This window comes from Watersipora subatra, chromosome 9 (assembly GCF_963576615.1).
Source record: "Watersipora subatra chromosome 9, tzWatSuba1.1, whole genome shotgun sequence".
Classification (NCBI taxonomy): domain Eukaryota; kingdom Metazoa; phylum Bryozoa; class Gymnolaemata; order Cheilostomatida; family Watersiporidae; genus Watersipora; species Watersipora subatra.
Genome location: NC_088716.1, coordinates 17,838,042 through 17,863,587, shown reverse-complemented (window position 1 = coordinate 17,863,587; position 25,546 = coordinate 17,838,042). Strand labels below are relative to the sequence as shown.

General features: G+C 36.1%; 1 protein-coding gene and 3 non-coding genes across 4 annotated transcripts; all 4 read left to right on the top strand.

The window, feature by feature from the left end:
• Window positions 1-25,546, top strand: LOC137404338 (uncharacterized). The gene is made up of 11 exons (XM_068090532.1): window positions 1-48; window positions 3,524-3,625; window positions 5,875-6,013; window positions 7,991-8,331; window positions 9,949-10,048; window positions 10,319-10,508; window positions 18,715-18,810; window positions 19,308-19,522; window positions 22,007-22,175; window positions 22,930-23,272; window positions 24,871-25,546. The coding sequence occupies exons 1-11, from the start codon at window positions 46-48 to the stop codon at window positions 25,009-25,011; spliced, it is 1,839 nt and encodes a 612-aa protein (XP_067946633.1). The 5' UTR covers window positions 1-45; the 3' UTR covers window positions 25,012-25,546.
• Trnac-gca (transfer RNA cysteine (anticodon GCA)) lies at window positions 12,966-13,037 on the top strand. The gene has a single exon. It is a non-coding gene; the product is annotated as a tRNA-Cys (tRNA).
• On the top strand, window positions 14,731-14,802 carry Trnac-gca (transfer RNA cysteine (anticodon GCA)). Its single transcript has one exon. It is a non-coding gene; the product is annotated as a tRNA-Cys (tRNA).
• Window positions 18,300-18,371, top strand: Trnac-gca (transfer RNA cysteine (anticodon GCA)). The gene has a single exon. It is a non-coding gene; the product is annotated as a tRNA-Cys (tRNA).

The following is a 25,546-nucleotide window of genomic DNA, read 5'->3' as shown; positions in this document are numbered from 1 at the left end:
TACCACACTACAAGTACTAATAGCCATCTTCACATTGCAAGCAGAATGGTATGTTTTATTATAATAAAAAGTGATCATTATGTTCTAAATTTTATCATAGTCTGCAGTAACTGCATTAATTGTAGTGTGTGAACTAGTGTTGGGCCGGTATATAATTTAGTGCCGGATAGGGTATCCTTCCACTTTTTTATCGGTTTTCCGGCGTCGTATCCTTGGTATTTACCATTTTCGGTATTCTTTGCCAACTAAGAAAGTTCGGTATTGTAGTTCGGTATATGGTTTTCAGTGTGTGTTTAACTTCAGCTTACCTACTGCCCATTTTTATATAACGCAGGTGGGGAGATAATTCAAATATAAAACGTATAAATATATCAAACGTATCAAATATCAAACGTATCAAATATCAAATGGGGGTTATATCAAATATAAAACGTGATATAGGTTTTATATTTGATAAAATATAAAACGTATATTACGTTTTACATTTTATCAATGTAAGATGTAATATAATACTAGATACCTATAGGTAAGCGTGGTAATGTTCGTTGAAGAAAGAGTTATAATATAATTTGCATTTGTTGTGTTTTCAGAATGTCTGAGAAAAAAGTTGTGATTGCCAATGTGCGCTGAGCGACTCTTTTTGATTAGCGTGTTCCTCAAAGATGCGTGTTTGCTATTAACCATAACATCAATTGACACGCGCGATTTTTCTTTTCTTTCTCATTCCGTTACATAGCGATTGTGTGTGAGACGTCAAATGAGCTCTTTCATAAGCGGCTAATTGTGCGGGGGATTATCCCGTGCACGCGTCGCTGGTAATGCTGTAGCCTGTCCAATACAAAAATCTTTCCGGCTAACAAATTACCGATAGGCTTTCACGGATAAATACCGATCATATCAAACCGGCCGCGGATAACTAGCTGTCACCGAAAATGATTGGTTTTCCGGACACCGATAATCACTCGGTGTCGGTAAAAGCGGATAACTCCTTACCGGCCCAACACTAGTTTTGATGTAAATCATAGCCTGAAGTGCTTATCACTTATCATGTTTCAAAGTTTTCAAACCCATTTCTTTTAAGCCTTTAAACATTCGTCGTATATGTGGTGGCAGAAATGACCACCATTTTTTTTAGCATCGGTATTATTTAATGATATTTCATTCGCCGTAAAACCTCTATTTAAATGGCATGACACTGTATTTTTCAACCCTTTCCTTATAGTGTCCTTGTATTAAAGGGAACATTTAATTAGAGAGTTGCACATTATTTTTTGATTAGGTCATCAGAATTTTAAGAAAATTCATTTTTCCCTTTTACGAGTGAAGCGATGCTGATGTTAGTCTATATTTTGCATTTTCCTTCAGGCGGAGCGGCATTAATGTCGTCGGCCTCAGCATTTTTGCTTGAACCATTTTTCATTTCTATCAAATTGTCAGATCGAGTTAAACAAGGAACTACTTTGAATAAAACGTTAGGTGGATACAGTTATTAATTATTTCGATGGTGTCGCTTTTAAATTTTTAAACAAAATATTGGAAGGCTTTGGAATTAGAACATAGTCTTCGATATGCTGTACCAATGGCTTTTTTGCTATTATGTTGTACGGTGTTCTTGAAGAGTATTCTCATCGTTATCAAAAAGCTGTAACTCTTTACATTAGGTTGTAAACCACATTATTGACAAATCTGAAAACATTGGATCAGATTTAGACCTTAATGACTTCCAATCAGAGTGTAGTTCTCATGATTGTTACGATCAATCCTCTCAGCTACACTGTCACTTAAACTATGGTGACACTAACAGCCACAAGAAATGAATTGACTGTAATTGATGTAACAGGGTCACTGTTAGTACCATTTTATGGGCACTTTTCTTTTAATCATCTCCTATTATGGGTTCATTAAGATCAAATAGAATGAATGTCAAAGCGGCGGTTCAAGAGAGCGGTGTTTAATTAAACGATGCCGCTGTAATTTTCAACCCTTCTATAGTGGCATTTGATTTGCGATGAAATCAACTAAAGGTGGTGTTCAAATAGAGGTTTTACAGTAGTTTCAAACATACAGTCCGCGCTCGTAAACGTAAATAATCCTTTCCAAGAACATTTATGTTATAGGAATTTTACGTTTTAAAGAACACTAAAATGTATGTATATTGCCTAATCTGTTCCAAGAGCTTTCCAAACTCACTCCTTTCGGCATACAAAAAAGAAAAAAACTTGATTTGACTTTTTAATTTATGGGCTGTACTGTAACTGCGGCATTATTGGTTCACATCAACAACTTTCCTACTTTTTATGATCATTCTAACTGGTTTTATAGACCATGATTGCATTAATTCTACAAAAAGTTGATGGGGAGCGCACATCTTCGACATTCATTTACAACGATTTGCTTATTTTTCTAAATAGCAAAGTGCACTCTTCAAAGTAGAACTAATAACAAGTGTTTTATACTTCTACAAGAAAGCAAAACAACAAAATGTTTTACAAAAAAGTGGTACACCTGTTTGTCGTCTACCTGTATCCAGGGGGTCAAGGTTAGGATAAAAGAGAACTTTCGACAATACTCCAACTCGTGACATTCAGATTAGTAGATCGCCACTGTAATACTTGCACCAACCGGTCGCCTTTGTATTCATGAACAAGGTGCATCCACCCTATTTGCTACTTTGTCGACACATCGGATGATCTATCACGACCAACTGGATTGTTGCAAAAGTTGTATATTTGTATAATAGGCATAACGCTATACGTACGTCGTTTTTTATTTCGGAAGTGCGGCAAGATAGATTATTGTTCAAATCAAATTTTAGAACTCACCCAATTTGGCACTTTACGTTATTTGGAAATTGTTTATGTAGTAGGAAGCAAGAACTTCACATAATATTTTTCACGTTATCTGGAATTTACGTTGTAGGAGGTATACGTTATAGGAGCGTCTACTGTACTTTTAAATATTCTGATAAAATTATGGTTTAGGCCAATGCTATACGCTCATTACATGCTGTCAGTGTTAGGTAGAGCTGCTTGTATTTTTTAATGATGTACCCCCTTTCCTCTTAGAACTTTTAACATAACTGATAAAAAAACACAATAAAAAGATGGTCTTTAAATTCTTTATATCTGGTGACTTTTGTTGCTTTCCTGTTGACAACTGGTGAACTCTATATTGTTATATTGTGACTATATTGTTATATAGTCCATATGGTGAACTCATGACATTGGTTATTGTTATATAGTCCATATGGTGAACTCATGACGTTTGTTATTGTTATAGAGCCCATATGGTAAACTCATGACATTTGTTATTGTTATTGAGCCCATATGGTAAACTCATGACATTTGTTATTGTTATAGAGCCCATATATGGTAAACTCATGACATTTGTTATTGCTATAGAGTCCATATGGTGAACTCATGACATTTGTTATTGTTATAGAGCCCATATGGTAAACTCATGACATTTGTTATTGTTACAGAGCCCATATATGGTAAACTCATGACATTTGTTATTGTTATAGAGTCCATATGGTAAACTGGTTAAAGTTTACAGTCAGGACAATCTTAATTATACGTACTACAGGTGGAACTGTGAGACCGACTCACCTCCCCGAGCCTACCTGGTAGGATCCTTTCAGTTTTTCTATCTTGTTTATGCACCCAGTTGTTTAACTTAGTTTTTTTCACTCAGCTGGTTTTTCCAAGCGTTTTGTAAATGGAGAGCTTGGCTTCATTTTCAGTGATATTAACTTTCAAGTCGGCATACAACATTCTAAGCAATCTGGTCATACAATCCCCTATTTGCAAGCTTAGCAGTTATGCACATGTGCGTCAAAGTATTTTACTTGGGATATTTAATTATGTTCTTCAACAAAACAGCAATATGAAGCAAACCTAACATGTATTGTTGATATTCATATTTAGCTATTGATTTGAATTTGTACCCACATCTATCACTAGGTGGATATCTACGCTTCATAACATTATTACGAACTTCATAACATTATTACGAACAGTTCATTTGGGAATGTAAATTCAGTGAGATCACAACCACAGAAATTAATCCATGCCAAGAATTACTTCATATTTCAAAACCTTCATATGCTGTAGCCAATATTCTTATTATTGGGAATACACTGTATTTAGTTTAGTACAATCTTCAGCTTAAAAACTTGCAACAAGAATTAATATCTCAGGTAATTTCACGTTAGTAAAATATGTGCCTTATATAAAGCTATATGTACAAAACTAAATGCTCAACACTAATTGAACCTACTATATGTAAAAGCTACATAAAGTAGGTTCAATGGTAACAGGTTGTCATTGTTAGGTCACCTCAGCAAGTTAGCAAGCAGATCTGCTGACTAAGTGAAATGCAGGTTCTGAGGTAGAGGTAATCATGAAAATATACAATGTAAATTATTCTAATGGAGCTGGGAACAAAAGCCTAAACTTTTTTTTAATTGTTTGAAAGTTTAAACTTAAATTTAATTTATTTGTTTAATTTTGATCAAGTTTCACTCACAAAACTAGTGCTGTGATGAATTTTGAGCGTCGTATGTTAGAAATTATTATTAAAATATTTCATTGTCTGAGTCAAATGAGTCAAGATGGTTATATCCAACCATTAAAAATGAAATTTTCAGAATTTAGCATGCATAATCCTTCAAAAATATAGTTTTGCAGTTTGGTTTACAAATTTGAAATCAGGACAAAATAAGGATTAATTTAGCATCTAGTGTATGGCTGTTGACTGAATTCACAATGAGTAACAGTGCTGTGAATTACAATTCTAGTTTGTTAACAGATAATTGCAGTTTATTTCGTTCAGTACATGTCTGTGGGGAAATTCATCTAAGTGATCAAAAGTTGAGGTTATACTGCACTATAATTTATGTAGATATTCTGTAGTAGACGATGGTCTATATAGTACTGTTGCCTTTGTCCTAGAACAAAGATTAACCTTGAGCCACATCATTCTGGCAATCAAATTCGAATACTTGTTAAGAGCTCGTATTATTGCTGCAGAGTTAATATATGTGATCCTCTAGTTTAAAAGTTATACAATGGCTATGCATTAAATTGTTCAGGCACAACTTAGGATTGCTGCAAACTGGAAAATAAGTTGTAACGACTTGCTTTGCTTTTATTCTTATCGTAAATTGCTATTCAGCTCTTTCAAGCAGCCAAATCATCCCACGTTTTATTTGCAGAGCTAGCTAACAAGATGAGTTTAGGTAAAATACAGTTATTAAAATGCGTTAAAATGAGTTGTTAAAATACAATTACTAAACTTTATCAGTGAACACAACTATTTACTTCTTAGTGCACACTATGTAACTACATTTTATTCTATGGTGGCGCGTTTTAGGCTTGAATCTACTTGGTTGCCATTGTTCAGGGCATCATGCACAGGAAGACCTAGAATCTAAACGTAATGTAATATGCTCAAAATTTGAGCTAATTGCTAAACGATTTGAAATCCTTAGGTTTTTACCCTTTTTTTTAAAGTCGCTCAAATAGCTATGAGATTTTTGATCATCACTGAATTTTTCTCGCTTATAAAAAAATAATCATAATGACTAACAACATTAGACTAACAACGTCTAGACCAGGCATAACAAAATACCTCCAATCTCAACAAATACTTTATTATGCCTAGGTCTGATGATTCGTGAAAAGATATACTGCACTGTTAGTCCATGCGTCTATGTCAGAGGTGTGCATTTTTAATTAGGAGTTGGCCATTCTTACCAAAAGACAACTCTGCAGGACCTAATTTTTTTTAAACGTAGGTCGATGAGTTTTGCTGTAACTTGAGATTTCATCTTTGTTAACCAAGTTTTATGTAATGGTTAGTCTTGTACTGTAGGCACAAGATATAGAGCAAACAGTGAATATCAATGGCTTTCAAAACTATGACAGCCCAACATCACCATATCAAGTTTGTCCCTCACCTTACCCTCCTACCTTACAAGGAGTCCAGGACACAACAGCACAGTCCGACATTGGTATGTAATGTTTTTTCCCCACATGCTGGTAATGTCATTATCTGGGGCTTCTTCATTATGTTCAAAGTATTTGCCTTAGATCTTGCCAATTATCGAGCTGAAAGTACTTTCCCTAGATTTGCTGTGCTGGCTCCACAGACTTGATCATAAGCATTGTTCCTATCACGTTTGTGTATCTTGAAACGGTTATGAATGTTTGGAGGTACAACGTTCGTGCGAATGCAGTGCACACTCAAGATATGATTACTCTAATAAATGATTTTTTTCACTTTATGAAGTAAAACGTAATGGTTTTTTCACCTCACCATATGAATCTTATTTCACCATACGAACTCAGCAAATTTTTCGTTCGAGTTCAAATTTGGCAGTCAGTGTGCTTATTACATACGTCAAAATAACAAAGGCATCGAAATGCTGTTCACTGAAAAAATTTTCACAACGCTTGAAAGAGACATGATGACCGATTTCTCTCTGTTCAGCAATTCCCAAGTTTAAAACGGTAATATTTTCCCTTTAAAACCTGTAGCGAAGTTGGAGTTGCAATCCCTTCAAACAGAAGATCAGTGGTCAGACAACTTTCCTTAACCTGCTATTAAAAGTCCACTCATGAAAACAGCATTGTTCAGGCCTCCTGTCGAATTAGGTTGGAAAAAGTTTTAATGAGATCAGCTAGAATCATATTAAAAACGAAGCCAGAAATTAATAGATAATACAATTTTAGTCATAAAAAATATACTATTGTGCTACTAATTTTTATTTTGTACAGTACTTGTATAAAATTATTAATAATTTTTACCAGGTGATGTATGCATTATATAAATACTATGGTTTCTATACCCCAACATACAATTTCTTCATCATTCGATGCCAACCTTGAAACGGATTAAAATTGTATCCTGAGGATGCCCGGTACAAAAATCTAATAACAATTTTTACTATACTAAGAGCTGTGTCCGTCTGTTCGAAGCCAAGTTTAGTGGTTGGAAAAAGGTTGCATCAGAGAATTGCGACATTCCACTCGGTAGACCGACACTCCAACAACTGTGCCACTCAACATTATTATTTTCAACATTAGCTTTTACTAGCGATTCACCAACAAATCACTCGTAACCCACCTTCTGACATCTCAGAGTAATCGTATATATAGTAGATTCTCTGTACTTTATCAGCTTGCCTGACTATCTGTCACTACACTTCTGAATGACAGGGTACTAGTTTTTACCCTAATATGAGACATGTCTGTCTGTCCGAAGCCCTGGTTGGAGATTGGAAAATGGCATCATACGGAATTCGAACATGCGACTTCCAGCATGGTAGACTGACACATTAGCGACTGCACCAATCGACCACCCATGTACACTCTGGTATAATTGTGCATATTGTTATTAGCTGGCGTCTAAAATGGCTGATTACACCTGGCGATCTCTCACAGCACACCAGACTGCCTGTAGGACACTTATATTTTGCTAGTATTTAGTTTCGTGAGTAGCATACAGAGTAAAATTTCGCTGCAACTTAATTTCGCAGCTCTGGTGAGTGCGAAAATATAGTGATGTGAAAATAAATGCAGTGGAACAAACATAATTAGATTCCTCTGGTTCGGTTCACCGGTAAGAAAAAAAATTTCAATTTGGGACTAGTTTGTAATTGTGAACCGCAGGTAGAATTGTGTAGCCGAGATCGATAATTCAACTTAATCGTTTGCTGCCATTTGTTTCTTGGACTATCAATGAACAAAGCTATTTAATTCCGCGTTTTCGCTCGCTTGTTATGATAGTTTAGTTTCGCTCATGAAATTTTCGCAAGAGGATGACTCCGCGAAAACGCGAAAGTTAGATGAGGCGAATACATAAGTGTCCTAGGGTATTATAACTTATGATATCGCGTGTCAGCAGATAGCTAGCTACACAAGACAATAAAGCTGATGCCAGTAGCCTCAGTCTACAGTTATTGCTTTAATTTTTGTTCTGTCTACAGATGAAAACAATCATAACAGTGGGGCATCTAATATCACAGCTAGAAATATGGATGGATCTCAGCTGCTGCAAACTTCTACATTGTCGTCACCAAAACAGGAGCATGAAACACCAGATAGTCTAGTAATCATGGAGACCCCTCTTTATCAGCAAAGCCGATTAAGTGCTTCAGTACCAGCAACTGTACAAAACCACAATTTTGGAGAGACACCACTGTCAGTCAAGTCTCCCTCACACAGTCCACTAGAGGCTCAGTATAGCAACAGAATGGCTGACTCTAGGCGTAGCTTGTTCTTCCCAAAGCTTACCACAACTCAGTCAGTGCCCTCATCTGCATCTGAGGTAACAATCTCTGTCCATTTTATTGTTTGTATAGCTCTGTTCTATACTGGTTGTAAAAGATATGTGTGAAGGAAGCATTTTTGTTATGGAAGTTACTTATTTCATAAGATATCTATTGCTTCTAGAACTAAAGTGCGAGTTCTAGAGAAAGACCTGTTCCACCAGATTATATGAGGTTTCCAGCCTTGATAAAGCAATGCGTTATACTTGAGTTGGTGGTAACTAACCTGTTCTTTTACATACAACATCCTTTGAGCTTCCTTTCGAAATTGACAACCTAATAATAAAAAATTGATGAGTTGATGATTGAGATAGCAGCTAGCTAACCTGATGCCTATATAGCTGCAGAATTATTTGAGATACTTAAGTTAGTCTTCACACTTCTGTACTTATTATTGGATATATTTCCACTTGTGATGTGAAAAGTTTGACTATGCAGATAATGTTGTGTTTGGCTTATGTTTTCAATGACATTGATACTAGTTCTAGTATGTTTGCACATTTTGTTGGAGAAGAGACAATGTTTTACACTTTTAAAAGTTGCTGCAATTCATAAAACTGCCATTGTGGCTACTCCTTCAGTGATACAATTGATAAAATATTTGATGAAAATTATTTTGTACACTTGGCCAATATATAACCAGTGAAAGTCTTATTGATAAATAGCATATAAAACAATTTGAGAAGGTCCCAGGTTGCATTTTTGTCTGTGAAGCCTCTAACACAGCGTGATGCCTTTTGCTCAACGTTGATGCCCTAGGACAATGGCTGACATAACCGCGTGTTTATCCATTGAGTTTTATTATCATGATCGCAGATTTGGGCTCATCTGCATTTTTTTAGGAATACATGAATGATTGACTCTAATTCACTTGTACAAACCTCTTTTTAATCTTCAACGGTGGAAGTTTGGAAGGCATAGTAACTCCTTCATGACCAACGTTAGAATCACTCAAAATCTTCGTAACTCGTACAGTGCACTATCAGGATATGATTTTAATCCGTTCCAGGGTTGCCATCGCATGGTGGAAAAAACCATATGGAGGTGTATAGAAGCGAGCGATGTTGCTCTCGAAAATGTTCTGTTTGATATGTAATGAAACGGATATTTGTTAGCAGGTTAAGAGAAGTTGTCCGACCACTGACCTTTTGTTTGAAGGGACGCCAACTCTAACTTTGTTACTGGTCCAAAGGGGAAAATGTCATTCTTCACCCGAGAAATGCTGAACTGACAGAAATCGATCATCATGTCTCTTTCATGCGTTGTGAAAATGCTTTCGGCAAACAGCATTTTGGCGTCTTTGTTATTCGACGTACGTAATAAACGCACCAGCTGCCAAATTTGAACTCGGGCCAAAATTTTGTTGAATTCATATGTTGAAATAAGATTCAAATGGTGAGGTAAAAAATCATCATGTTACACTTTCTAAGGTGAAAAAATCATATAACAGGGTAACCGTATCATGAGGGTGCCCTGTACATACATTGGTGTATGTATGGTTACCTTTATCACAAACTAATTTGTTGCAGAGTGTCTCCAGTTGTGCCAATCCTATGTCAACGCTAACTAAATGTAGATCTGCAAGTTACCATGGCAGGTACATGAATATTTTACAGGGGTCTTCCGCTACTACATCCTCACAGCATGTTTCTTGGCTCAGTAACACACCTGCTACGCCTGTCACCAATCGCCATCAGAAGAAGCCTTTTCACTTGGGTATGTGCCAATACAGTGCATGCCAATTGTAGTTATTTGAATACCAAAAGTTCTTGTTTAGTTTTATCAAATGTTCAAGTAGGTGCAGCGGTTAAAAGCTCGGTTGACCAATCGCTATATAGTATTGACTAACGATGACATTAAATGGTAACGAGTTGGGTGTAGCAGCAGCTGTGTTTGTGTGTTTTTTTCATACTCTGCTTTTGCTATCTTGTTTCTCTTACTGTGTGGGTTAGTGTAATGCTGTCAGGCGTACACATATATTTATAGCTGGACGGTCCCATCGATTTAGTCTCAGCTTTTTAAAGGTGAAAAACTCAGAGAGCAACTCATGGAGGACCCCGCCTTCTGCGGTGGATAGACAGGTTGCAACTTCAGAAGAAATTACTGGGAGTACGCAGTCTGAAGTCGCTGTAACAGCCTCCCAGAGAACACCTTTGGTGAGAGCTGTTCGCAAAAGGTATGCATTTTCCATGGTAGTGTAGACCTATGGATGCATTGATTCTGATTCAGATTCAGTTTTCTGATGGAATTCAGTACTACTGATAACAAGTGATTGAAAGTTGTTATAGGTGCTATCAAATCTTTACTATCACTATGTTTCCATGACACGCTGAAGCGCATGATGCAGTCTTTGCTTTTAAATGCAAGTTAAGTGTTTCTATAGACATTCGAATGATGCGGATTGACTCCGTCGCTTTGTTGAAAAAAGGTGAGGAATGGTAAGGCTATGCCCATGTCTGTGCATAGCTTGAAATCATCAATAATGACATCAGTGAACAACAATATCATACTAAACATATTTGTACAAACGATAGGCTTTTGACATCGTGTTGTACTCTACATAAATCTTCATCTCAGCTTTATGGTTTCTTCTTACTCCTTCATGCCCATGAGAGTATGCTAAAGACACAAAGTAGCTGTCGATATAAGTCAAAGAATTTACAGCGAACATTCAATATTATATGAGGTCTGATACAAAAGTTCCCGGAATTGAGTTGTATACTTGTGCATATTCGCATGAAGGAAAAACCCATTGCGGCATTGGCTGGGAAACACCTCTGAAAGGTTGTCACAAAATTTCAGGTTGCTATGACGACGCGTTCTCATGTGAAGCGACGATACGTCAAGGTCTGTCCGGTGCTTCCGTTGATTTTTTAACAAATTTATCGTCATGTCTAATCAATCGGAACAGCGTATTTGTATTAAATTTTGTGCGAACTCTGGGAAAACAAGTACTTAGACAGTTGAAATATTAACTATTGCTTAGGGAAATGCTGCTCTAAAGAAAACACAAATTTTTGAGTGGTAAAAACGTTTTTGTGAAGGTAGAGACCGCACTGAAGATGGCGCGAGGTCTGGCAGACCAGCGTCTGCAAGAACCTGCTCGTAAATTGACAGTGTGAGGTCACTAGTCATGCCAGATCGACGTTTAACCATTAGAGATATCTGGAGAGACTGGACTTAGTTTTGGAACTGTTCAAAAAGTTTTAGCTGACAATTTAAACGATTTTGTTAACAATTTAAACGAGTCGCAGCAAAGTTCGTGCCAAGCTTGTTAACTGATGACCAAAAAAAGGTCAGGATGCACGCTTGCAACAATTTTAAGGAAGCTTTCAGGGATGATCAAAACTTTATTTCAAAGGTCATAATATCCTTGTTTTCCCTAATTTCACACAAATTTAATGCAAATGCGCTGTTCTGCGCGGTTTATTAGGCATGACAATAAATTTTTGTTTTAAATCGACGGAAGCACCTGACAGACCTTGACATATCGTCGGCTCACATGAGAATGCGTTGTCATAGCAGCTTGAAGAGAATTTTGTGACAACACTCCAGAGGTGTTTCCCAGCCAACGCTGCAATGGGTTTTTCCATCATGCGAATATGCATGAGTATACAACTCAATTCCGGGAACTTTTAGATCAGACCTCGTATAATATTGAATGTTCGCTGTAAATTCTTTGACTTATATCAACAGCTACTTTGTGTTTTTAGCATACTCTCATAGGCATGAAGGAGTAAGAAGAAACCATAAAGCTGAGATGACGATTTATGTAGAGTACAACACGATGTCAAAAGCCTATCGTTTGTACAAATATGTTCAGTATGATATTGTTGTTCACTGATGTCATTATTGATGATTTCAGGCTATGCACAGACATGGGCATAGCCTTACCATTCCTCACCTTTTTTTAACTCAATTCCGGGAACTTTTGGATCAGACCTTGTATAAGCGTCCATTAATTAACCAAATCACTAATATAAAGACTGGTTCACACCATATGCCTTATCTCGGCATTGATGCCACAGTACTTCGTTGGTCATCGATGATAACAATGTTCACACTATCACAAACTCATCTGCGTTTACTTATCAGCAAATACTCCGTGACGTAGTGTTCTTTCTCATTTTTCTTTTTAATTTTTGGCGAAGAAACCTCTTTGTTTTTGAAAGCTTGAATCAAATGCCTGTCCCGCAACGACTATCATAAACAGAAATAAATAAATCACGCTATAAGTGACTGCGAATTACTATCGCTGAAATGGTTCACATTGTACAGGTGGTCGTCGATGCCTGACATATTCGTGTTGTTTCGTCGATGCCATCAGTTTATGGTTCACATAATCGATTATGAACGCCGAAAGCAAGATGCCGTCATACAGCGATATAGTGTGAACCAGCCTTAAGCCATCGAAAAACCATTCAAGCCTTTTCAAAGCATATAGCACTCTCAAATAATAGCAGCTACTACTTAATTTTCCGTACATCATATTGGCTAGGGATGTAAAAATGTCAAAATCATACCATTTAAAGCGGATTACATCTATTCATGCATATCAGTGATTTCCTTCAAGCATTACCTTCCTATGTCAGCCATTTGTGTGTCATTTTACTTGATGACTGCTTGCAGCTGTGGGGGTATAGCTCAGTGGTAGAGCAATCGGCTGCAGTCCGATAGGCCCTGGGTTCAACTCCCAGTGCCCCCTCTGTTTTTCTGTGTAGAATATTGAAATTTTTGTTATTATCTTTTTCTGGTTTCTATCCTCATATCCTATATTACCTTACACTGCCTTACATTTCTTTTTTCTGCTTTTCCCCCTTTTTTCTTATCTCTTCCCTGATTTTTTATCTTCTGTCTGGTTGACTCCTCCCTAACCCAATTTTCTCACCTTACTTTTTCTTGCCCTTTCTGTTTACTTAGCGTGATGTAATGTGTAGAACATACAGATCTACATGTAAGTGGCTTTTTCACTGATCTCGCTTGTCATAGACGACTTCATAGAAGATAAACTTGTTTTGTGGCTATACGCTTTCATTATTGCATTTTATGGTAGTATACAAACTGCCTTGCAACATTCATCTAGATGCCTGGCTATGATGTTTTTCAGTCGAGCATAGAGTATTTTTCATCTCTCATTAAGCCTGATGTCTGCGTTGCCAACAGGAAAATTATCCTGTATAAAACAAGCATTCCTATTTGCGTCGACAACTCGTAATGGCTCCTGCAGTGTTCAAGAAACATATTACGATTAGTTTGAGTATCACTGCTTGCATTTTTATATTTTCTTTTGATAATTTTAGTGCTGGAGTTGGAAAAGTAACTGTCTTTTAGCCGTAAGCTGATGATAGCCATTTTTTATTCAATGTTTCAGGGTCGGTCTGGTTCCCTGCAATTCCGTAATATTTAAAAAGGCCAAAAGCCTACCTTTATTGTCAATAGACCGTATTGACTCTTTCCATCTGTAACTGATGAAGATGTGTTTCTCTCACCTACTTAGGACTTTATAAGCAGAATCTCCATTTCCTTTATCCTTAGATGCCGAAGCTAAGATCTAAGTAATAGCTTAAGATCTAAGTAATAGCTTATTTCTTTATACTTTTAAGCCGACAATATTCGCACTGAATTCTTCGTTCAGTGGTCAATTGAGGAGTGTCTGGTCAGTAGTTCTGTTTCTTGATCTTTGTTGGCTTGTTTGAAAATTTATCTGCGAAAATTGGGAGCAGGCATTTGATGTTGGCCTATCTTCTAAGTTCTCCCAGTTTGTTCGATGTTCAAGCTCGTATTCTTAGAAAACTATTTGAGTGTGTTTTCAGAATTGCAATCCTTTCAGTGCTGCAAAGCCTCGTCAAAGCTGATAGCGTTTTCACATACTAAAAGTTACAGTTTAAGGTGAAAGTGCGCTTAAATATTCTCGCCTTACAGTAGCATTGGCCTCTGGTCATGTTTTGTCTGCTGTAATAGGTGCTGTTACATTCTCGCATTCTTGAATCACTAAATCAAATTAGATTTAGATTTACTGATTTAGAATTTTCTACCATGGTAATTTATAATTCAACAGAACACAACTTTGGTTCATCCCTGACTGGGTTGTCTAGACATTTTTAATCAAGGAAGTGTTTCATAACAGCAAGTCAGAGCAATTTTACCTTAGTATGTATATGCTTTTGGTATTGAGAGCCAAATTAGTGTACAGGGCAAAATGTCTCTGCAGAACTACATTAACAAGCTCTAGGCGTAATTTTCGGTACATTCTATTGGATAGAGATAGAAGGATGCGAAAAATCATATGATTTGAAGCGGATTATATCTATTCATGCATATCGGGGGTTCCTTTCAAGTATTGTCTTCCTATGTCCGCCATTTGTATCACATTTTACTGGATGTCTATGTGCAGCTGTGGGGGTATAGCTCAGTGGTAGAGCAATCGGCTGCAGTCCGATAGGCCCTGGGTTCAACTCCCAGTGCCCCCTGTTTTCCTGGTGTGTTAGGAGTTGCTATAGAGCTGACTCAAACTGGTTTTGCTGTTCATCATTTTGCTTTCTATTTCCATATCCAATGTTGCCATACATTTTTTCCTTTCTGGTTTTTAGTCTCCTTTTTTCTTTTCTCACAGATTTTTCATCTTACTGTTTGGCTCTCCCACCACTCTCGAATTTCTTGTCTTACTTTTACTCGCCCTCCTTATTGTCTTGGCATGCCTTATTGTGTAAAACATTCATTTGAGTAACTTTTCACTGCTCTCGGTTCTCATAGATTTCATTATAGAATATGGACATTTTTGTAGCTACTTGCATTCGCTATTGTGTTTTATGGTCTTTTTTACAAACTGTCATGCAACTTTAATCCACACGCCTGTCTAAGATGTTTTTCAGTCGAGAATACAGATATTTTTGTCTCTCATTAGGCCTAATGTCTGTGTCAACAGGAAGGTTATTTTGCTATAAAAATACATACACTTCTACTTTTAGTGATGACCCCTAGTGGCTCATGCAGTTTCCAAGAAATCATATTACCATCAGTTGGAATATAAAAAGATGTATTGTTATATTTTCTTTTGTGAGTTTTAGTGCTAGATCTGGACAAATGATTAATTCTTGTTGTCATAAACTGGTGATAGCCATTGTTTTCACTTAATGCAATAGGAGCTTACGTCCTCAAGCTCTATTTTATCAAAGATGCAGGAGGACTGCTTTGTTTTAAATTGACCATATTGACTTTTGCCGTCTTGTTACTGATGAAAGTCTTTCTGTCGCCACTTCTGACACCATAACCAGAATTTCCATTTTATTTATCCTTAGATACTGAAGCTAAGTCCTGAGTAGTAAATAGTTTACTTTCTCTTTATTTTTAAACTGACAATATTCGCACTGATATCTTCGTTCAGTGGTCAATTGAAGAGTGTCTGGTCAGCAGCTCTGTGTCTTGATCTCTGTTGGCTTGTTAGGGAACTGTCAGCAAAAAGTGAGAACAGGCTTTGGATGTTAGCCTATCTTTCATAGTATGCCAGTATGCCAGATGATCGTATTCTAAGCAAAATATCAGATTGAATTGTTCAGTGTGGCTTACCTAGTGACTCGGAAAAAAATGCTAATGTGAGGGGTGTAACCGGGGGTACATAAAAAGAATTTTGAAAAATTATTCAGTAATGGCTTGCATTGCATATTTTTTCTAGATATCAATTTTAGATTTTTCTTCGTCTGTCGTACCTTGAGTTGATGGTATTGGCAAATTCTACTGACTGCACATTTTACTGCTGCTTGTCAACCCTCTAAAGCAAGGGTGTCAAACTCATTTTCACCGAGGGCCACATCAGCGTAATGGTTGTCCTCAAAGGGCCAGATGTAACTTATAATTGTAACGAAATGTAATCGAATAATGTCAAATAACTTTAACTAGTCTTTGATATTAAATAACTCTGACTTTATTACTTAAAGTTGCATGCAGAACAGTTGCACAGCAAAACATGCAGAACACTTGTTTTCGAAAAAGAATCAGAAAAATTACACAGTACAATACCCATGAGCATGAACATGAGCATACTTTCGGTAAAATCAAAAATTGTGATCTACTAAGAACATGAATTTGTTTGCATACACACATTAAACCTGCAAACACTAAATAATTGCAAGAGCAGCAACACAAAATCAATATGTAAGCAGCAAAAAAACAAAAAATTATTTGTTATTTGCTGAAACAATGTTAGACTTGTACCAAAAAAATTGCTAATCAGCTGTTTGATTTCTTTGAAAAGGTAAGAAGGTTTTAATATTTCACAAATATACAGTGTTGGACTAAAATTACTTATTTATTACATACAATACAAAGTTATGAATATTATTTATACATAGACAGTCATGAACATGAAAATCTTGAAATTCTAATTTCGGAATTTTTCCTCGCGAGTATTATCCTTACAAGCATAGCAAATCTATATCCCAATATAACTCAAATAAACTGTCATAAACATGTTTCAAATAATAAAAATATGCTCAGTAACTCTGTTCTTGACTTTTCAGACTGCAGGGGCAGCTCTTAGAATCAATATGATCCTATCGAAGGTGAATGATAACTTTCGTCTGACTACGGCTGACAGCCTAAAAAGTGCATTTATATTCGAGCATAACGATTCAAATTGACAAAATTAAAAGTTAGTAAAAACTTTGAAACATTAAAAATAATTTTTTTTTTGAATCTGCATATTTACTTCAAAAATTGAAAAAAATTGATCGCGAACGATAAATTTTTAAGTGACCGCGATGGTTTTCGGTTTAGCTAGATGTCAAAATGGGTGTAGTATTTTAGTTATCACTTGCCAAAGAGATCATTGAGGCATATTTGTACGTTTGTTTGATTAGCCAGAAATCTTTTTTCTGTCTAATCAAAATTATTCTTCTGTAATTTAAAGATAACGATAGAAGGAATAAATAAATTTCAGAGGCAAGATAACTTGCGTTGGGGTGCCTAGCAACGTTATAAATACGGGAGTTAACTCTGTCTCGTGCGAATGAGTAATTAAGCTCTCGCGGGCCTATAAAATGACGTGGCGGGCCACGTGTGGCCCGCGGGCTATGTGTTTGACACCTGTGCTCTAAAGCCTGGTTTCCATATACGCCGCAAAGCACCGGCGACTGCACCGTAGGCTATTGTGGTGAAATGTGAACCTACATGCCGGGTACCACCGGTAGTCGCCGGCAGTCAATGCAAGAAAATGCAGGTTCCTGAAATGCACTGCACAGGGGAAGGTCACCATTATTGAAACGGCATGGCGAGCGAACATTTTATGCGATTATTAGCGATGCAGCCTTATATGTCAACAGAAGCCGCCTAGCGTTGCAAGCGTTTTGCTGCGCAAGTTACGGTCAGGGTCTGGCAATCGATATGGGAACCAGGCTTTAATGTACTTAACCAAAAATCAAAAAAAGTGCAGTAAAAATAAGATGTTTTGCATTAACCGTTTTACAATATGCAAAGAAACTTCAGAAAATGAAACAAATTTTAATAAAATTATAATTTATTGACATTTGAGTCATCGAAATTGTGATATAATGTTGTTTATATCGATACACTGCGACATGCAGTCGACCTCAATTCCTTAGAAATGGTGCCTTTGCCCTGCAACTTTAACTATATTGTTATTTAGATTTATTATTTGACAAATTCTAGGCTATTTTAAATAAGGTTCCTCAAAATTTGCGAATAAAAAGAAATTATGTATTAATTAATTACCCATACATTAGTTAATCTAGTAGGTGTGATATAAACTACATAACTATAACAAAAATAATTATAGTTTGCAATCGACATGTTTATATGCGAGAATTCAGAATGGCGATCAGCTGTTTTCAGACAAAAATGAAAACTGTCATCTAACTGTGATTTTCACATAACGAGACTTTCTCTATGCCGTTAAATGATGCTGATTTGTGAAATGACTGTGATTTGAGGCAGGAAATAAGTTGACAGCTGTGGGGATATAGCTCAGTGGTAGAGCAATCGGCTGCAGTCCGATAGGTCCTGGGTTCAACTCCCAGTGTTCCCTATTTTCTGTCACCGTTGGTTGTCTTGAAAATTTTTCTGTTCATTATTCATGTCTTTTCTTTTTTATCACAGCTTATTTTTAAGAAGTAAATTTACCTGTAGCTATATGCATTCATTGTATTTTTGTCAGTATCCAGGTTTTCAAGCTGAATGCCAGTATTTCAAATCTAGGTAAATCTTTTCTTTTGCCCCAATAGTCCTTTGTTAGCAGCTCGTCTCGATTGGCAACAGATGTGCATCTAGCTGTCTGATAACCGTAAGATCATATTTCTACTCACAAGTCATAGTGACTTATTCTCCTTCAACAGTATACAAGTATATATATAATTATATATATTTTTTAGTCGATGGAGCATGCCAGCTACTAGGAGAAAATGTCTCTACCTTCCTGGCAAAGATGATACTCCGGAGAAATCCGGCTCATTGCAGTTCGGAGACAGGCACGTAGATGTTTTTTCTTCTCTCATCTTCACATGTCACCTGTTTGTCTTGAACATTTTGTTCGCTATAGGATTTTGGTTTATGGGATCAACGAGTTTAGTTGCTCCCTCAAATTCTTGTTCTTGCTGACTATCAGAGAAAAAGTATTTGTTAACCAAAAAACAATAAACCTATAATCAATTTATTATAGATTATGAAATATTATGAAATTGAAAGATTTTTAAGAATGTTCAAGTAGTTTGAAGTTGTGGTAAGGGATGGCTGCAAAATCACCATCAAATCTGGTGTTAATTTCATACTAATTTATTCTTTGATTTATTGAGATTGAAATTTCGCTACATCCAAGTTCTGGTAACGTTTTTACATATTTGCTAATCAGCTGTTTGATTTCTTTGAAAGGGTAAGAAGGTTTTAATATTTCACAAATTTTGCTTATTCTTTGTTCGTCTTTATCTTTTATATTTGTTGTATGTAATTAACTTGGTATTGTTTTCAGTGCATGGATATCCTCCTATAGAAACAAGTACATGTCAAGCAAAGTGCCATTCATTGATAGTCACTGTCACCTTGACTTCCTGTTCACAAGAAGGCGACACAAAGGCTCTCTACACACTTACCTTTACTCTACGGATGATATCACTAGTCGGACAGTCCCTAGTAACTTTGCTGGCTGTCTCGCTGTCTTCTGTGATCCCTTCAACTGGAAGTTTGGTGAGTTTACCTATAGATATGTCATATGTCTCTTGCAAATCAATGAAGCGTCGAAGGTCAGCACATGCCATAATTCTTTTAGCCAAATCTTGGAAGTTATATTTTTATTATTTTCTTATTTTTATTCTTGCTATTATTGTCATTAACTTACCTCTTAACTCTTTCACTACCGTATTAAATTCTGACCGAACGATTATTCTGTCCAAATTAATTAAAACGGTATTTCGAAAAACCGATATACCGATAGTATTTCAGCAATACCTCGAGAATCAAAACAGATATCGTTTTACTGTAAAATGCATCTTGTTCAGAAGAAGATTGTCTACAAGATAAGTGTAAAATTGTTTAGTGAATCCCACGTTCGCAAAATTTCTGATGCTTTCTTTGCGTTGAACTAACACGGTGTGTTTGTCATTACCATGACGATAACGATTTGGTTTTCCCGTTTTGAAAAATATTTAGAAATGGAATTGTTGAGCCAAAATAATTTTTATTGGTTGCTTGTGATTGGCAACCTGGTTGTTTCGTTGGAGACAAAATTTGATTGGTATAGCGGACGTGTTGGCTTCGCAATAAAAAGAAAAGTGAAACCCTATTGATAAGCCGCTACATCGGCTTATCAATAGGGTAGCGAAAGAGTTAATGACATTCTATCTACAATTTATCATGTTGAAAACGAACTAAACTAGTTTCAGAAGTTGTCAGTAGACAGACCAGATATGATTGAAAATGCGAATTCAGTATATTTTTTAGTGGTAGGTGCAAGTGCTGAGACGATATTACGATATTTCGGTATACCGTCGATACCACTTTCTGATACCGACCGTACCGAGTGCTTTCTGCCCATATCGGATATCGTCAATATTTCACGATATCGTTGATATTTATATCGTTGGACTTCAACTGAATCCGCCATCTTGCAAGCATGGCGACAGCAAAGAAGACGAAGAGCCCAGTCTGGGCTCATTTCTCCAAAGTAGAAAACGAGATTGAGGGTGTGTCTATGCCAACTGATTAGGTGAGCGAGTTTCCTATTTGCTGGTTCGATTGAATCTATCAATGCTTTGCGTGGTGAATAGGCAATCCTTCGTTTTTTTCATGACGTCATTGTATCGTTGTCAGCCATCGTTATGGACAAATTTTATTGTTAAAACACGAAGCTTCTGCAATTAATTTTTGCAAACAATGCTTTGTTAGCAAATTTTTGATTTTAGTATCAAAACAACACCGAAAAATACTATTAATCAAGAGAATGACGATCATTTTTTTCAAATATGGCGGCTTTTTCGTAGACGAGCGCATGTGCAAACAGGGTGATCACATCAAAAAACGATGGATAGTTTAGTAGTCGTCGTGAGCAAAAAGAGAGGGCGTCATTATTATTATTTATTATTATTAGATTTTATTATTTACTTTTCTTTATTTCCTTGGATTGATTCTTCATAATAATGTTATTAATAACAATTGCTACTCACCGTTTGGTTTGCTCATCATATACACTACCTAGTACTTCCAATAACATACCCGATATATCGGTTGGCTACCCCATCATATCGTACCACAACGAATTTTTGATATCGTCCCAGTACTAGTAGGTACCCTGACATTCTAGTGTACTGTGAGAGATCGTCAGGTGGGCCAATGAAGCACAAAGAGGAATTCATAGTTTATACCAATTTTTTATCTGAACTAGTAGCCATGATGGCTCAAAGAAGAAGGATGAACCCAGTTCTTAGTATAGAGAAAGATTTTTAAAAGGTTGAAGTTGCTGCTTACATCAAATATTTTTATTCCAGTGTTGATGTAAACATTGACTGGTTTTCATTGTAAATCATAATTTTCTAATGAACCTAAGAAAAAGAGGAAATGCTTATGATTAAGGAAACAGTGACCCTATTAAATATGAGTTGATCGGGTTTATTTAGTTGAAATTAACTTTTCGTGTGAAGTTGTCTGTCCCGATTAACGAGGAAAAATGAGGGATTACTATAGTGAAATGTAACAGTGAGCATTTATAACTTGCTATGGCCTACTTATTCTATATCTATCTTTTTCTGAATGTTGCGAAACACTTTATTATTATTAATTATTGAACTATTAATTATTTGCTTTTTTGCACAGATGAATGTTGATATATTATCATCAGGTCGGAAGCGGCTTGTCCGTAATTCTGACTAGAAATGAGCTACTTGGATATCACTTAGTCAACTGCTAAGGATTATAATTGATATAAATAAACCAAGATTTTCTTTAAAATACTTTCCAATTATCAGTTTTATTTTATTTATGACTTTTTGGGTCATATTGAAATAGCAAGTTTTAACTAACAATCATTATGTGGTGTAATACCGTATATCGTATTATACTTAAAGGTTCATAAACTATTATAGCTCACGATCTTTTGATAATAACAGGTTTTATAATAATAACAGCCCAAATATTATATAGAGGTTTTTGTATTCATAGGTTTGCTTTATTTTTGAGAGCGAAGATGGAAGGCCCTTCTGAGTGAATACAATGTTTGGGGGTCGTTTGGTGTACATCCCAAGTTCGCTGAACAATGGAATGAAGAAACTGAGGCTAGTCTCCGGAAAGCTCTTCAACACCCAAAGGTCAGGGCTCTGGGAGAAATTGGTCTCGACTATTCTAAGGGGTAGGCCATTGAACTGTTGCTTTAGTCCAGGAGTTGTCTACCTTCTCAGTGGCAAGTTCCATAAGATTTTTGCTTTTTTGACTGAACCAGTGTTTTGAAGTTTTTCATTTTTCAAGTCTCCAATCAAAAGCGGACAGCAGAAACGGACTTTGTCTACTGATAACTTGCTCGTAGTATCACCATGTGCCAAATGTTTCAATATTACAGCAGGATTCATTTGACAAGGAAATTTTATAATTGGGAGTTGTGAGTTCATACAAGGGTTTACACTGTTCAGCAAACATTCATAAAGTTGTCGACACAGTACACAGAGTTATTTGTTTTTGTTTTTAACATAGGTTATAATAAAGAACTATTTGAGTTTTGTAGATAGTCATAAACTATTATTCGTAATACATCCCCAACCCCTTTACTGTTTAGCAGCTTAATTTGAACAAAAGATGTTTGAAGAACAAGTCACTAGTTTTTCTGTTATTTAACATCAGCTATGATTTCAATCCAAAAACTGCAAATTATTCAGGTTAAAAATTTTGCAAAAAAGATTTTATATAAATATTTGTGTTCACCTATAATATTTTTCGTGAAAATAATTGTTACTAGAACAAACTGATTACTAAAACTAGGGCCTAAAGTAGCCTATTGACAATGTCATATCTCTTTCTTACTTCCTCTCTTTCATGTATCACTCTCAACTAGTTAAACTAGCTATGTTAAACCTGTTGATGGTCTCTTTGTGATGTGAGCCCACTTTTAGTCTTTCTAGTTTCAAAGAAAAGCAACAGGAAGCTTTCAGGGCTCAGCTGTATCTTGCCCTAGAGCTGCAGCTGCCCTTAGTCATTCACTGCAGAGATGCTGAGGAAGACTGCTGGGCTATCATGACAGAAATACTCCCTATTGACTACAAGATCCACAGACACTGCTTTACAAATACCTGGGAGTGGGCCAGGAGGTGGTGCCTTAGATTTGTTTCACTCAAGCTTGGGCTGACACCCCTTGTGACTTTTGACTCCGCCAGGCAGGTCCGACGTGTCGCACAAATGATTCCGCTCGACCGTCTGTTGTTGGAGACAGATGCTCCGTACTTTGTACCTGACGGGGTTAGTAACAGTACTGTCATTGCTATGCTTTGTGTGAGGAGCTATGGACATTTTTTCACTCCACAAAATAAAGTTTAACATATTTCAAACTTCATAAAACTTTTCTAGTTTTATGAACTAGTTTTTTAGTTTCACTGAACTTCAGCTAAGTTTTAGTGTGTATTTTTAACTATTTTAATGAACTTCAAATTTTTCATCACTAAAATTTTATCACTTATGTATTTCATTTTCACAATAAAAACTGAACTGCCGAACTGAGCGAGATCAAGCATGCTCTTTAAATCTTTGTTAGATATATTTTGTTGTTCGGCTTGTTTGTTAATTTCAATGTAATTAGCACAGACTGCCAAATGTGAATTTCAAGAGAAATTTTTGTTGATTTCGTGTGGAAAAAAATATTTCGTATGGAGAGGGCAAAAAATCAACTTGTTCCACATCGCAGGGCAAAACAATCGTGTAACATGGTCATCGTAACCTGAGGGCACACTGTACTCACTTTGTGTCATTTCTGCTGCAAGGTCAATTTGTAGATTATGTAATTCTAGGTTTGTGACGAAGTACATATATATCATCGGAACTTGTCCATCGAAACCTTGTTACTTATCGAAAACTTCATTATAAATTATTTAAACAATTTTGGAAGTTGAGTCGGTTGTTTCAAGTTTGACCTGCGCTAAATTTTTGTAATTTCAGTTTCAAGTCAGGTTCAAATGTGAATAGCATAAACTATAACAATAAGTCGCACCGTCATTTCAGACCAACTTACATTTACATGTTCTTCACCCAGGTATGAGGCCGCCTATCTTTCTCAAAGAATAAATCACAGTCTAACTTCATTTCCTTCATGTTAGGTTATACTATTGCATTGTTTCGCTTTAAAACGAAGCAGAACTAAGTTTTTCTCAGCGAGGGTAGGAAGGTGGACAAACTTCACTGTAAAATTCACCAACTCTTTGTTTGTTTTGCAATTATGTCATGCACTTGCAAAGCACAGTATATGCTGACTTGCTTCGTACTGCGAGAGTCCTTGCTAATATCTGCTGCAAACACATTGTTTTTTGTATGTAGGTATATGACTGTCTCAACCACCTGCATATAGATAGAATGCTTTTTATTTGTTTACGCCTGTTAAATAAATTGCAGTTTTGCTTGCCTCTCTTGCAAGAACAAACGAGCTTGGACATTAATTTGTTGGGTCTGGATGACAATTAATTTTAGATTTTAATGCCTGCAGTTAAAGAACAAAGGGAAGCTATATATATAACTATTTATACTGAAATCATATTTATTTGTCTTATCAAACAGCAAGTCAAGGAGTTAATTTTTAAATCTGTTTAATACAGTTGATGAACAAGGGGTGTATCTTATTGCTAAAAACTTTCTACTCTGTCAGTTGTGTCAAGGTCAAGGCGCATACTAACAGCCAATTTATTTAATTTCAATAAAAACCAAATGCTGATAATCTTCAGGTCTTCTTAAACTTGCTCCTTCAGCAAACTTGACTTTTTTAAAGTGACTCGTCTTATTGTTGGGTATATGACAGGTGACGAAGGTTGATGTTCCTTATACTCATTGTCTTATTGTTGGGTATATGACAGGTGCCGAAGGTTGATGTTCCTTATACCCATCCTGCCATGGCAATCACTGTAGCTGCTGAAGTCGCGCTGCTCAAAACTATTCCCGTTGATACTGTGTTAAAAGCAGCACGAGTTAACACAGCGTTCATCTACTCCATATAATTGATATCAAAAATACTCTCACTCCAAGAGTTATCCTCTTTGCAGCCGTGAGAAGACAACTCAGCTCAACATTGTAACAGTATTATTATAACTTAGTGTTGTAACTTTAGACTACCAGAAACATTTACAACTTACATTGATATATACATGTACATGTATTTATTTATCAGTAAGATTTAAGATGTTGCTACATGTCTTATACATGAAACTGAAGATGTTTTTCTATACTCTGTTATTATTTCAACTTGACTCTCCGTGTAAGACACTCATTTCTCTGCCCTCCAATACAAGCTCATAAGTATTAAATAATTGCAAAAAGTTGTATTTTTTATGTATTGCTTTATGTTGTAGATATTATAATTATTTGCTTTTCTAGTAAACTGATGTATTCTTGTCTACTAGTTTTACGGAATTTATCCAAGTTTTATTTGTTTTTGTAGTCCTGTCTTGCAGGTAAACAAATGTATCATTGTGAAGGACGGTATTAGTTTTAAGCTTATCATTACATTATCATATAAATTTTTTAACTTCTGAC

Coding starts and splice junctions, on each gene's coding strand:
- LOC137404338 (XM_068090532.1), top strand. Junction 6,014..7,990: donor AACAGCACAGTCCGACATTG/GTATGTAATGTT, acceptor TTCTGTCTACAG/ATGAAAACAATCATAACAGT. Junction 23,273..24,870: donor CGTACTTTGTACCTGACGGG/GTTAGTAACAGT, acceptor GGTATATGACAG/GTGCCGAAGGTTGATGTTCC.